The sequence below is a fragment of the Poecilia mexicana genome, unplaced genomic scaffold, assembly GCF_051168715.1.
Source record: "Poecilia mexicana isolate PSO_F unplaced genomic scaffold, ASM5116871v1 scaffold_2, whole genome shotgun sequence".
Lineage (NCBI taxonomy): Eukaryota > Metazoa > Chordata > Actinopteri > Cyprinodontiformes > Poeciliidae > Poecilia > Poecilia mexicana.
The window spans coordinates 35,360,156-35,375,768 of record NW_028263371.1 but is presented as its reverse complement, the minus strand read 5'-3'; the positions used below and the strand labels follow the sequence as shown (position 1 = coordinate 35,375,768).

General features: G+C 37.6%; 1 protein-coding gene across 2 annotated transcripts in view; it reads right to left on the bottom strand.

Annotated features, from left to right (window-relative positions):
• Positions 1-5,145: 5,145 nt before the first annotated feature.
• Positions 5,146-15,613, bottom strand: part of sonb (SON DNA and RNA binding protein b) — a 31,978-nt gene continuing 21,510 nt past the window's right edge. For both annotated transcript variants that reach the window (XM_014974699.2, XM_014974700.2), the window contains exons 18-20: positions 14,137-14,252; positions 12,477-12,578; positions 5,146-5,790 (exon numbers count right to left, since the gene is read on the bottom strand). In XM_014974699.2, coding sequence (XP_014830185.2) covers positions 5,713-5,790; positions 12,477-12,578; positions 14,137-14,252 — 296 coding nt within the window. In that variant the 3' untranslated portion in view covers positions 5,146-5,712. The remainder of the gene's footprint in view (positions 5,791-12,476; positions 12,579-14,136; positions 14,253-15,613) is intronic.

The following is a 15,613-nucleotide window of genomic DNA, read 5'->3' as shown; positions in this document are numbered from 1 at the left end:
ACACAGTGATATATGCCACATTTGGACATGGACACATAAAAATAATCTCCATTTACTCCAATTTGGATTAAACCAATGACTCAATAACTGCAACACAATTCAAGGAATTCAAGCAATTATCTGCTTTACCACAGATAATTACACCACAGGCCACTTTACACCATCTTCTCCAGAGGTTCCATTTCAGTTCCCAGGACAGAACCAGTGTAGCATCATTGGCTGAATAATGGCCAATTGCAATGATGGTTCATAACATTTGTGTAATGAAAATGCCTTCCTAACAATTTTGTGTTGAACACTATTAGTGGAATTTTAGAAAAAAAATTTTGTTCATATTTTGCATAGCCTGGGGAAAAAATAACTTCCTTTTGCAGCCAGCTTCATTCATGTGAGGTTTATTGTATTTTTCACCCCACTGGAACACAACAGGGTAAAGAAAGATGTGCATTCACCATCCAACTATCCATTTATTTGATGTAACGTAGAAAACAATATTTTCTATTTATTTTTTATTCTCATTTGCTAATGCTAATGTTCCAACAACTCCTTTTGGGTTGATTATTAATCTTAACTCCTTAGATTTTTATTCATATATCCTGCTACTAATTTGTTTAATTTTATTTCAGTTTTATTATTGTTGATTTTCTTTATCATAGTCAATCACATATGGAACAAGTTTCCTGTATGATCTAAACAGTGGATTGATACTGGCATTTTAGAAAATAATTTATTTTAATACTTTGCATAACCTGGCGGCATGACCTTCTGCAGCAACAGTTTTACATTCATGAGAGGCTTATTGTATTTTTCACCCAACTGGAACCTACAGAGGGTTTAGATAGTAATGGAGCTATCCTCCATTTTCAAAGTTTCAAAGTTGTCGACACCAAAATGCTGAGTCATAAATGTTGGTTCCCAGACTCCCCGAGAGAAACTTTATGAAAACCAAAACATAAGTTGAGCAAATCAGACACTGAGCATGTCTGCTTGCTGTTCTCATTCTTGCAAGAATTAGAAGTAAAAATCACCTCTCATCTCTGCTTGGTAACTCAGAGTGACAGCTCATTAGGGTATTTTTCTATTCCTTTTAATAGTTTCCACTATCAAACATATTGTAATGCTACAAAGAAAAATAAAACAGAAGCATCAAACTACTTTTGCTCTTACACATTAACAAATGCTCCCTGTAGAGTCACTTTAGGTCATACTAAACAAATTCAAATACATTGACCTAAATACCAACTCCGTGAAAAACTGTCTATCCTAACATGAATAACAGCCAGCAGTTTTAGGCATGAGATGCATCTTTCACAATAAAACAATCTTAACAAACTTTTAAAACGTTCTTTTTTGACCATATGCACCATATGCGCATTCACAGACATCATAAATATGATAAACTAACATACCTTCTGCCTGCTGTCAGCCAGGTGCTTAAAATTAGTGATGCCTTTTCTGTGTCGAGGCTTCGAAAGAGTGTGTCGAGTAATCGAGGAGGATATTTTTGAAGCGCGTGCCAAGGCTTGTGTTGATAGAGCAGGCGGTGACGTTTGAAGCTTCGCACTCGGGCCCGCGTGACTGATTCAGGAACAGGCTCGTCTGTTTGCTTGTGAATTGAAATAAATTGTAGCAAAACCGCGGCTGTTTTTCGCGTCACATTTTCTTGTTTTAGGATTTTATTGCGAGTGCACTTGCAGTTTATTTGAGCGCCTTTTTTGCGATAGACTACATTTTTCCATGTTTGGCAATATTTTGATATGTTTTAATAGATAGATAGATAGATAGATAGATAGATAGATAGATAGATAGATAGATAGATAGATAGATAGATAGATAGATAGATAGATAGAGATAGATAGATAGATAGATAGATAGATAGATAGATAGATAGATAGATAGATAGATAGATAGATAGATAGATAGATAGATAGATAGATAGATAGATAGATAGATAGATAGAATTCCTCAACTGTGCTGAGGAATATAGAGCTCTGCATAAACTAAGGAAAGAAAGAAACAAAGAAAAACAAAATGTCTATTTCACATGTATTGTCCACTCGATGTAAATGAAGCACCACTGCGCATGGTTCTAGCGGTGCATCATGAAGCTTCATCTCGTCATCATTACTTTGTGAGATTTATTTGTCATTAGAAGTATGGAGGTGGAAGCATCATGTTGATACTGAAGGAGGAACTGGTGGACTTTGCAAAATAGATGGCATCATTGGCAAAGAATATTAACTGGAAATATTGAAGTAACACCTAAAGACAAACAGGAAGTTATAGCTTGAGAATAAATTCAGTTCAATTCAGTTATTTTTTGTGTGTGGACTAATTAAGAACAAACGTCAAAGTACTTATTTCATATCAATCTGTACCAAATGTACACAGATTCAAAGTGTATAACTGCGACAACAGGTCAGCTGATTGTAAAGACAAGAAACATCTTCCCTGGCATTCCACCAGTCCAAGCCTTCTGGCCTCTTTGGTGATGAGCTCTGAGTTGTTGAATAAGAAGCAACATGTTCATCAAATCTGCCAGGGCTATGAATAACTTTGTTGGTATGGAAACTTCTGAATTTAAATAGACATATTTTTATCATCCTAAAACATGTATAGTTTATTCTGACATACCATCTCCAGCAATATGGATAAATATGTTGCCTATATTTCTGGAGACTCTGCCCTAATGGACACAGGTTCTACAAAAAAACAAAAACAAAAAACAAAAAAAACAATCCAATTATCTGTTTAGCCTATTTTGTTTACAGGATGTGACCTACAGACAGCTGCTGGTTTAGGATAACAAGCAGTCAAACCTATCATCAGGATCTGCTGATAAGGACAGCTGAGGGGTGGGTGGTTGTGGGGGCTGGGGGTGGCAGAAAGACAACCTTGTCACTGTTCCTAGCTAATGACCCTGCAGCTCACCTTGGAGATGCAGCAGATGTAACAAGCACAACTGTCAGGATAGAAGCACCAATCACAGAGCAATATCACCAAGAGGTTTGATTTGCAGCACCGTCCAAAAGTATTCATTCCACTTATACTTTTTGTTGAAAGAGCCACAAAGAATGTTTTCTTAGGATTTTATATGACAGTGCATAAGGTAGAAAGTGGCAGAGGGTTGGGATTTACATTTGTTAAATCGCAGCCGTGCATGTGCAGCCTGTCGAGATTGGCTCCATCCCAGTCTGAAGTTTTCTTCAGCTTCATCAGTCTTTCCACCAACTTTGACCAGCATTGTTCATAAAGAAGTTAGTTACCTTTATAGTCTGTTCTGAAGATTCACAGAAAAACTTTGATTTTAAAGGGGCAGTATCAAGTATTTCCCAGGCACGTTGTGCTATATAATGGCACAATCAAGTAACTATGTTATCTTCAACTGTTCAAAAAAATAAAGGGAACACTCAAATAACACACCCTAGATCTGAATTAATGAAATATTCTCATTGAATACTTTGTTCTGTACAAAGTTGAATGTTCTGACAACAAAAATCATCAATGGAAATCAAATCTATTAACCAATGGAGGCCTGGATTTGGAGTCACACACAAAATTAAAGTGGAAAAACCCACTACAAGTTGATCCAACTTTGACGCAATGTCCTTAAAACAAATCAAAATGAGGCTCAGTATTGTGTGTGGTGGTGGATGGTTTCCTGAGGGATCTCCTCCCAGACTTGGACTAAAGCATCTGCCAACTCCTGGACAGTCTCTGGTGCAACAAAACGTTGGTGGATGGAGCGAGAAATGATCTTCCAGATGTGCTCAATCGGATTCAGGCCTGGGGAATGGGTGGGCCAGTCCACGGCTTCAGTGCCTTCACCTTGCACTGAAGCTGTGCAAGGTGAAGGCTTCAGTGCAGCACTCCAATTGTGATTGAAGTGCTGACACAGTCCAATCACATGAGGTCTAGCATCATCCTGCATTAGGAGGAATCCAGGGCCAACCGCACCGGCATATGGTCTCACAAGGGGTCTTAGGATCTTATCTCGGTACCTAATGGCAGTCATGCCACCTCTGGCCGTGTCCTCCTATTGCCTCCTCCATGTCTTCTGGTAGCGCCTCCAGCCTCTGGACACTACGGTAACAGACACAACAAACCTTCTTGACACAGCTCGCATTGATGTGCCATCCTGTATGAGCTGCACTACCTGAGCCACTTGTGTGGGTTGTAGACTCCTGTGCTACCACAAGTGTGAAAGCACCACCAACATTCAAGTGACCAAGACATCAACCAGAAAGCATAGGTACTGAGAAGCTTACTGACTTCATAGCTTAGTCCCTTGAAATTGGGCCTCCATCTCTTTACAAATGAATTCATTAAACTTTATTTATAAAACACCAAGTCAGAACAAATTTAATTTGTAGGCCCTTTAGAAGATAAGCAGGTCCAGTTCCCATCCTCTTCTTCCCATTTCAAAAAAAGCAACATTATTTTCATAGAGGTGAAGGTACACCTCAGAATCTCTGATGCATCAAACAGAAACCAGAAACTTGAATGTAAATTAGCTTCTGTTGCAAAGTTGAGGCAATCCTAATGGAGAATGCAGTTGAAAGATTATTTACTTAAATTACAAGAGATTAACAATGAAGATTTGACCTGGGTCAGATTTGATTGTTTGAAACAAGTCTCATAGTCAAAGCAGTGGGTAACCATGTAGAGTCATGTTATATGAAATGCTTGTGAACTCTCACCAAAAGAACTATTTGGGTTACATGTAGAAGGTTGGAAGTTGTTTTCTACAGATGCATCAGAGCCAGACTGTCTCGCCTCTTGTTTTGAATTCCTTATCCTTGGTATAAACTCATGTGTTGACTCTGCCTGGCAGAGCTTTTCACCCAGACCTGCTTCATTATTGATTGTCCTACAAACTCTGTATTGTGCACAATATATGAATAAACCTGATTGAGTGATTTCACCTGACAGTGTTTGGTAAAATATTTTTTTCCACAACAGGTGGAACTAAACAAACCTACTTACATTATATTCCATAGTTCCCTTTCAAGACCTCATTTACCTCAGTAGGATGGAAAGTGTGCACTACTCTCATGCCACCTAAACCTCTGATAGTTTTTGAGATTTCAACAACTAATAAAGCTGTGTGACATTTCCAATGAAAACACTCAAAGAACCCAGGCATTGTTGGCTATTTAACCATGTTACATAAATAGAATCTTTATTTCAGGTTGCATATGTTAGAAGGCTTTATTCCAACTTGAACAGCCTTGTGTGATAAACATTTAGTTAGAAGAAAAACTACAACATGAGGACAAACAGAACCAAGACCTGTCATTTACTGCTAGAAGTCTTTACTTAGTTTCAACTAATAAAAGATTAAAACAGTTGCTATACATTACACTCACTATACATATTTACATAACTTACAAAGGTACAGTCATGCATACTTTATACAATCTCTGTGTAATACGTCCAAGCATGTTAGAAGGGGTTTAAAACCACCTAGATGGCAGCTGAGATCTCACCATCTACCAGCTACAATGGAGAACAACAGAATATTTAGGTACCAGAAAGAAACACCACAAGTGGATTTACTGACTGGCTCAGTTCCATGTTGTGCACCGGGTCTGCCATGACAGTGAGGCATCCTGAACAAAAGCAGGAAGCTGTTTTAGCTGCAATACATCCTGTACCTTCCTGACTGACTGTCACAAACTGAAATGTTTGCAGTAGGAAAATAAAAGCTGTCTATGTGGAGAACAGAGGGCCGGTGGAGGCAGCAGTGAAGACGGGGCCAGTGTAGAGTCCAGGTCCGTCTGCAGGAACCTGCCAGAAAAAAAACAGGAACACATCTCAAAACAAGTTCATTGATACATCCAATGCATTTTACATGACACTGGGTAGTGTTATTAGTCTGATGTTCCTGTTATGTTAATATTAAAGTTTCTTTAGGACAAGCAGGAAGTGCTTGGTCCACTATGGCATCTAAGTCCAGTTGGCAACTTTATAATCTCCAAGTACATCAAATAGATTGCAATGTTATCAAAATGACTGTTTCAGAACACAATTTAAGTGATATTTATATCATTTTTTTAACTATGTCAACTGTTAGAATTCAGCTGCATATGACTTTTTTCCCACTACGTGGGATTAAAAACAATAACCTAGTTTTAGAACAGTGAAGATTACTTAAATTATTTTTTTTTACTAAATGCCAGATTACGACGACGCATTGTAGATAGAAAAATGAGTATATTTTCACCAACTGAGAAACTTTCTAGAAAAACTTCCTACAAAAGAGTTTAAGATATTGAAACTTTGCCAGAAAAATCCCTGAAATTTGGAGATTAATGTCAGAATTTTTTTACTTTTGAAAATCAGTATTTTAAATGTTTTTTTGTTGTTTTTGTTTTAGGAAATACATGGAATTCTCAAAGTTTCTGATTTTTTTCTAGCAAATTTATGACTTTTCAAACTCAGAAATTTTCTTGTTTTTTTATTAAATTTCTGAGATTACTCTAAACATTTCTGAGTTTTCTGCTGGAAATTTACTCTCATCCCCCCTCGGCTCTGGCCGAGGGGGGATGAGAGCCCACTAGGCCACAGTGGGTCAGTGGCTTAGTGGGCCACTGACCCACTAGGCCAGTGGGTCAGTGGATTCTAGACCCACTGGCCTAGAATCATAAGGAAGACTGCTGACATTACAACTACTCAGCTGTCAGTAGCTGCACTTCCATTGACCATAAATTTATGTAAATAGGAATTATGAAACTAAGTTTGCTTAATGGGAACACGCCAAGTTAAAAAAAAAAAGTTTGAGGTGGTTTTCCCACTGTATGAAAATTGGTGTATTTTGCAGAACTGCAATGGAAACACTTTTTCTGTATCACATGAGCCGTGATCAACAACTGAATGTTACCAAGAAGAAGAAAAACAGGAAGTGGCAGCAAGATGATGGTGCAGCCTGTTTTTTTAATGTGAACAAGCTTATTGCAAAATTGTATTTTTTCACCATTAGTGGAATATTGAAGTGTTGCGCACATTCTTAATGCAAACTTAGCTACTAATAACCTTCACAATTTGGCTTAGAAGGTTGGTGTTTCTGTTACTGTATCTTAGCATGCAAGTGGAAGGTTGAGTGGAAGGATTACCAAAGTAACATCTAGCAGTGGTGTCCAAAGCCAGTCTTCATTGTTTGAGTTCCTCCACCCCCCAAGTTAAGGCTACAGTCCTTCATTCTACCAGCAAAACTATCAAGGTGTTTTGCTGGCCTCATGTAATATTCTAATATTCTGAAAACTTGCCATATTTAATATATCACTCTGGGGAATTAATTGCTTTAATGAGCTGAACTTTTTAAATTTAATTACTAAAATAAATTAACCTTTTTATGCTGTTCTACTCTACTGAGATGAACCTGTTTGGAAGAACAATAGACCATGTCCCCATAATCAACACCAAGCAAAAATATTTGCCGTTATTGGCATGACTCCTACTGTTTCCATCACATCTGACTGTTTGCAGCACAGGAGTTTTCCAAGAAAACTCCAGTCAAAAAGAACTTATTGTGAATAGCTTTGCATACAAATGTGTGAATAATTTGCAAAGAGGCTTACAGCAGCCACAGTGCTGAAGGCTGCTCTCACTTCTATCTTGCCATGTTTGCAACAAAATGCTACGAATCTTAAAGAAGTTTGTGGTTGAAAGAATTTCCTTCGCAGCCATCTGTCGGGGCAGCAGCAGTGATTTAAGGAAACTGATAGGAAAGTTTACTGTGTGGGGAGCTGCCTGTCCAACACAATCTAATGAGAGGCTACAAAAATATCTCAGATTTTTTTATTTAGATTTAGTCTCTGATGGATGTACACGTAAATAACTTGTAGTCTTGAAACTATTAGGACAAAGTCATCAGAAAACTTATTTTAAACCTAATATTAAAGCATAAGTTGAAGATGTTCTTGTTTATAGTTGAATTTCACACAAAATTAGGTTCCTTTATGGGTCTACAAGCTATAATAGCTGGGAAGATGGACGTGACTGATTACCTTATATTTCTTAAAAGTCAGCTGGCCTTTCGATAAGAAACAAAAACAATGGAAATAGAGTTTATTACAAAATGTTTAGAAAATATTAGACAAACAAAACTATATTTAAGATGTGATCATTTTCATATTTCATCTACAAAAGGTGTGATAGAAAAATCTCATCTCTGGTTTGAATTTGAAAAAAAAAAAAGAGATCAGTTTTCTACACCATGAGACACTGATGCTAACCTTTGTGAAATCTTGGATAGCTGCACCAAATTTTATCTAAGAGCAGCCAAATGTCTGGAATATTGGATATCAGGAAGTGACCTTATAAAATGCTTCCAAATACAACCTTCAATAAACTGCTGCTGCCTCTGAGGCTGATGCTCTTTACTGATGGAAACATGTGTCAGCACATCTCTGCCAATGAAAGTCACACAAACCCAAAGATTTTTCACTTTTTTTTTTTAAATCAAAACTACACTTAAAGTAAACAGCAACTCCACTGCCTGTAATGCATCGATGGACTGACTGACCCCTGGAACATGCAACACCCTCCATTCTCCAAGTTAAAATACTCCAAAGCTGCATCCAACTCCCCGAGGGCCGGACAGAAATAATGGCTCCAACCATATGGGTCAGGATCTTTCTTTCCTAGCCAGGCTTTCCTCTTCAGGCTGTGAGCTCAAACAAAAAGGAGCATTTTAAAAGGAAACAATCTTCCACCTGACATGTTAACCTCAATGAGGGTCAGTAGGGTCAATCTGTGGACAGCAGCAACAGTCCCTTCTCTTGTTTTTCTTCTTTTACACTCCAGGGGCTCAATACAGAGACTATAGAGAGTAGAGGTGGAGAAAAGAAATCGATTCCGTAGAGAATCGCAATTCCTAGTACTGGGAATTCTGAATCGATTCAAAATGTTCACAACTCAATTTTAAAATGTGTTTATCTATTTTATGACAAAGACAGCACAGTAGTCAAAGTTCAGGTTTAAGAATCTGTTGAAAAGCAATTTTTAGTCAGACTTTAAACAAATCTGGTCGTTATGGAAAACCACAAGAGGCTCTGTTTGTAGTTTGCCACAAGGGAGCCACAAAAGAGCTTCTACTGCCATTAGCGCTTTACTTCTTTTAATTTCATTTCAGAAAGTACTCCTGGACCTGTGTTTCTGTTTCTTTTTGGGGTGTCTGTTTTGTTTTCTCAAACCCCCAGTTGGTTGCAGCAGGTGGCTGCTCACACTGAGCCAGGCTCTGGTTCTGCAGAAGTTTTCTTTTTGTTAAAAGAAAATCTTCTTTTCTGGTTTTGCTACATGTACCCACACAGTCCACTGTTGACTGTCAGTGACTCAGTTGGCTAGCTTTTTAAACCAATTTGAATAACATACTCATCTTGACTGCATTGATTAAAAACTAAGATCAGTTGGAATCTATGGAGTTGCCCTTTTAATGTGTCTGTATGACTGGACTGTATGGGATTTTATGTAAAGTATCTTGAGACAATATTTGTGAAATGACAAATACATAAAACTAAACTGAACTTTTTAGACACTTAAATCCTCAGTCAGTGACATGAAAAGAAATCCCAAGAGCTCCATCTCAGACTCCACAGGCCTCAGTTAGCAGATTAAAGGTAAAAGTTCAAACAGGAGGTTGCATCTGATTGGAAGACAAGACTTATGGAACAATATTCTTTGAACAGAAGAAACCAAAGTAGAAATGGGACAGAATCCCAATCGCCCTGCAGTCGACCATGAGATACCAACATTTCCCAAAATTCTAATATGAGGCCATCATTCCAAATCCAGCAACTAATCTACAACAGAAAAGAATCAAAAGTCCAGACATCAATCTGTTTAAAATACTGTCAAGTTAAAACAGCAAATGGTACATTTGTGAGTGCATTTACTATCTCCACCCAACTGGCACACACATCACAGAGAATCAAACGCACCCATCCCATCTGAAGTCTATAAGGTAACTTGGCACACCTGTGCTCACAATGATCTCTACAGACAAAGAGCCTCAGCTTCAAGCTTCCACAAAGACACCAGTGGTAGGAACTGGACATTATATGATTTAATCTGCATTCAGAAGACCAAATTAGCCTTGTTGATGAAATGGGTTTTATGTGTTTGGAATGTAGTTTGTTTGTTCATTCACTGTTAACTGAAAAGTAGATTAACATTACCTGCAAAACTAGTTAATTAGTTCATTGTGATCTGTAAATGATTTTTTTTCATTTTTTGTAGGTTTTCAACCTGCTCTGTGACTTCTCTGACTACGTATGTAAAGTCATGGTGGTCTTACACCGTCAATTGAAATAATCTAAAGACAAAAAGAAAAGATAAATAAAAGATGTCGCTGAGATAAGTGGTTCCTGCATTTCTTTGAGTGAAGTGAACTTTTTCACTTGTGTAAGAAGCTGAGGAGGTTTAAAGAGAGCAAAAATTTGACAAATACAATGACTTCTTCTCTTACTCTGAGGTTGAATTTCACTCATTTCAGAACATTCAAAACGTCTTGATAAATAATCACCAGGAATTAGAAAATGTGATTGTAGCCTGATTTCATCATGTAGATGTTTATTTTCATTCAATCTTTATAATTAAAAGGTCAAACTATTATGACAGCTCACTAATTGACTAATGGGTACAGCATGGCTGATAACTAATGGATCAGTGATAATGGAAGCATTAGTGATTCTATATGGCTGATCTATAAGCTGCCATATTAAGTCAGACTCTGTCATTTCATCAAAGTATAAAACCAACTCAAAATCTACTTCCACTTGTTTCCTTGGAGAAATTTTCCAATATTTTCATTTCATGACCTGCAAGCACTCTACATCACAGGAAAGAATGTCAGCATAAACTCAATAAATGAAGCACACCTTTAGAAGATGCAAAAGAAAAAGCAACAATTCTGCAACGCTGCAGTCTGAGGAACAGACGTGGCGTTTTTAGCTGTGTGTATATGTAGATATACGATTCTTTTTTTCTTTTCAGAAAAATTCACTACCAATATCTTGGCTCATTTCCAATTCATTCAATTAGATTAAAAATACATTGTTTATCCCAAAGGGAAATAAAATGTTATAACTCATATCATCCAAGTATCTTCAAAGAATTGCTGTGGATGGTGATGTTGTGGGCAGGAAGGATCTCCTGTAGCAGTCAATATTGCAATAATTCTGAAGAAGCCTCTGACTTAAGACTGTTTTATGACTATCAGGACATGTAACAGATCAATTTCCAAGCATCAGAGACGATATTCCATGGCAACATGTCCTCGATGACACCATCAGTTGCTGGTTAGCTTTGCTAATCCACCTTATTTGTTTTTGCTGCATCACTCTAAATCTGTCTGACTTTGTTAGATGTTTGTGTTTCTTTGTGCAATGTGAAAGAATTGGTCACAAAGACATTATTGGTTACTGAAGCTGTGTGGTGAAAGGATGTCTTGGTCTAAGAACTTCTATTTAGACTGGGACACTGTATAGAGGCCATCTGCAGGCATTCCCCATCTTTAAAAGGACATTAAAGATTTCAACACATTGAACAACAGTTGGAAAATATTCTGGAAATAGATATTTTCACTGCGTGTTGATGCGCTGAAGTTCCGTCCATTTCCCCTTTACATCTCCAGTTTTTTAAATTATTTTCTTTTCTTAAAGCTAATTGTGAAAACATTTACCAACCAAAGTGTGGTCTTTGGCTGGTTTTCTACCGTAGTCGTCTGTGATCAGGCCACATCCCAAATAAATGTTTTATGTCAACCAGACAATTGTAAAATCTACTGATTCCTCTGTGATGGACTAGCGACCTGTCCAGGGTGTCCCTTGCCTCTTCCTGAAATGTCTCGCTGGAGATAAGCACCAGCACCCCGTCCTGACCCCACTGGGGACCAGGGTGTAAAGAAAATTAATGGATAGATGATTCCTCACTGATGACATAATCGGAACAACTTTTTCATCAAAGTGAAAAATACTACTTGTGTTGATGCTTTAAATAAACATCAAATTCTTTGCTTCATCGTCTTCAGTCCTGCAGTTCTACAATACTTTTTCCTTCAGCTGAACTTTCCACAGTAATGCTATCTTCTTAAGCAGTGATGCTTTGTGGTCTTCCCTCCTTGTGGAGGGTGTTGATGATTGTGTTCGACAGCTGTGATGTCTATAGTCTTCCTCATAATTTTCTAAGCCTCAACAATAATGGATTAATGTAAGCCTGTATATCTGTGGTCAATCTAAACACAAGAAATGTATTCAGTTGAATCAAAAACAAGCTCAGCTTTACAGTGATCTGATACTCCCCTCCTACACAGCAAAGCATTGAAATAACAACCGAGAGAGAGAAAAGCTGAGGCATTTTTAACAAGTCACGAGAAAATAACAGCAGCTGTTTAAAGGCTCTCTAACTGGGAAGTAGAGTTACAACAAGTGTATTCTGTTATTTAGACCCAGATGGAAGCGAAGACGAGGCCGTACCTCTCCGAGAGCCTGCAAGGCGACAGTGGCTGCCATGGCCTTGGCGTGTTTCTTATTGGGACTGGCAGTCTGCGGCTGATAGTCCACCCCGTTCACAGTGACCTGCATCAACACAGCATATGGATGGCTTTAATAACACAGGAGCTATGGATTCAGTTGATTTATAATTACAGTGAAAACAAGAAGGTCCTGGGTTTGATTCCCGGCCCGGGTCTTTCTGCATGTAGTCTGCATGTTCTCCCTGTGCATGCTGGGTTCTCTGGCTTCCTTCCACAGTCCAAAAACATGACTGTAAGGTTAATTGGTCTCTCTAAATTCTCTGTATGTGAATGGTAGTTTGTCCTGTCTGTCTCTGTGTTGCCCTGTGACAGACTGGTGACCTGTCCAGTGTAGCCCTAGGTAGGCACCAACACCCTCCTACCCCCCCTCCCGATCCTACTAGGGACAAGGGTGTACAAAAAATGGATGGATGAATGAAAGAAATTGGGCCTCTGTCTCTTTAAAAGCTGCTCCTCTTTATGAAACTCGGCTTTCAGGAAGTCAAACATGGCTCCTCTATTAACCCTTTAATGTGTTACACTGAGAAGTAGCTCATATGATGTGATCAGATGATATACAGTTCCACCAGGTGTTAGCTGATTGCTGCAGGCTAGTCTGAAGGAGCTGAATGGGGGAAAAGCAGCTCTGTGAGCTTTGTGGAAGCTTAGAAACTGCTAGCTCAACCCGAACATTTTTCACAGCTGAATGGTTGCCAGGGGACATTATAGGATTTCTCAAACATGCATGAAAGAATCAAAGCAACACTAGAGACATGTTTTTAATGAGGGAATAACATCTTAACATGATGTAAAGTTCAAAATGTTGACTTTAAACAATACTGCCTCTTTAGGATGTACACCTGTCACCTCAGTGATTTTAAATGACTTATCATATGAACAAGATTATTCATTTCTGGCTCTATTTGCATTTCCAATTTAATAGAAATAAGAACTGGAAATGCTTTGTTGATTTAGCAGAAAATCGACAAAGTTTCTCACACAGTTGTACAGGAAACGCAGCTACTGAAATGTTTTTATGGACAACTGGTTTATTGTTTGGTTGATTCTGCAGGGCTCAATTTTAATGAAGTTGGTAAGAAAAAAAAATCTTCAAACGTTTTTAGTTCACAGTTGAAAGAAAAGCCGAACTAACATGGAGCCAAAGTATACTACAATTATAGAGTAATCTGCTTTGATGAAACATTCATCTGTTGCCAAAATACGACAGTGAATAAGGTATGATCCATAATCATATTTAAAGGATCCATGCTAATACAGACACTGTATCATTCTGAATTTACAGTCATATTTAGTTAATTGTAAAATATGTCACAATGAGCCTCGATTGTTATATTACATGTACCAACAACAACCTTTAAGCAAGTATAAAACACTTTTCATGAAGCCCACATTTCTGTTTTTAAACAATTTTTTATTGGTCGAATGTAATAATCTACTTTTAAATGTAAAGTGGAAAATCATCATAATTAACAGAAATAAAGGCCATCTGTGCAATTAATATTTATAATGTATGTCACGTAGTGGAAAAAGTTCCTAAAATAAATTGGCTTTTCAATAATATTCACATTTATTGAATGGGTCTGCTTATGAGACGAACCGACCTTGAAAAGGAAACTCTTGCGGTGGTCTGGTCCGCTGTGGTGAACCATGACGAATTCTGGCTGCGTGATCCGCTTCTTGTTGCACAACTCAATGAGAGCAGAAACCGGGTGCTTCCCTGTGCACAAATAAAACCAGCAAGAATAAAACGAGAAGGAAAGGATGGCGACCATTTTCACAAGTTTAATTAAAAGACATTTTCTGTCAGAAGCTGAGTCGTGTCTTCAGAATATCAGGTTTTGATGGAGTTCTTTGAACTGCTCCCATTGTGGGCCACACTGTGATAATGAGAACATGAACAAGCAAACAGATAAATCTAATGCTAATTTCAAGATTTACTGACTTATTTTATGTATACAGACGCAAGGAGAATCTTTTGTTAAAACCAGCGGTGAAACCAGGCAGGTGGGTCACCATCTATTTCATTAAGTTCACTGATCATTCCTGAAGAAAACAGTTCCTTCACAGTCAGAAAATGTTCTAACACCTACAGCAATGGGCCTTATGTCCAGTTTCATCAGACCACATGTATATGAATGAGCGTTTGCAAACTGTAATCTGGCTTTTAATGCTTCTTTAGAGTAAGGGCTTCTTCCTCCCTGTGCGGCCTTTCAGGTCATGTCACAACACGACTCATTTATCTTTACAAGATTTTTAGCTTTTGTTCTGGGGTTGAATCACAGATTCAGTGAATCAATCCCACTGAATCTGAGAAGAGACGGGTTCTTCATCCTAAATAGGACACAGAACCCGTTTCTTTCCTGAACAGTAAGGTAAACCGATGAACGTGGAACCTTCAGATAACCCCAGTAATTATTGTGAGAAACAATAATATTGTTGTTTTGATATCACTTTCAAGTAAATATATTGATAGTGGTGTAATAATGCAAGTTCTCCATCTCAAAGTGGAATCAGTAGATTCCAGAGTGGAATTGGAAGTTATTTTAAACATCCAAAATAAAATACAACCAAAAACAAATAAAATGGAAATAAAAACCACACACAACATGAAGCATTAAACATGGATTATGAAGTGTCTGTAAACAAAATTGCCCTTCAAAAATATAATTAATATTGAAATAAAATTATTTTTAATTTATAATGTGATTAATTAAGAACTAACTAACCTGAGGCCGATTCTGTAACATGTACATGCTTCGAGTAGCTTGATATTTTCATTTAACTAATTATTTTTCTGCGTTGTATTTGTTGCTGCCTCTTGGCCAGGACTCAATGTGTTTTTATCCTGGTAAAATAAAGGTTAATCAAAGTGCATAATTTGAGAGGATCAGTGATTTCAAAATAATAACAATAATAATAAAAACAAGTCAGAACTAAACAAATGGAACATTGTATTTCTGTTTATGGAATAAATCTGTCTAAAATAACCAGAGTAGATCAATTTTTACTTATTCAAGGTAATAAAATATAATATTCTAACCAGGTATAATGAAGTAAATTGACTCTGTAGAGTGCTGT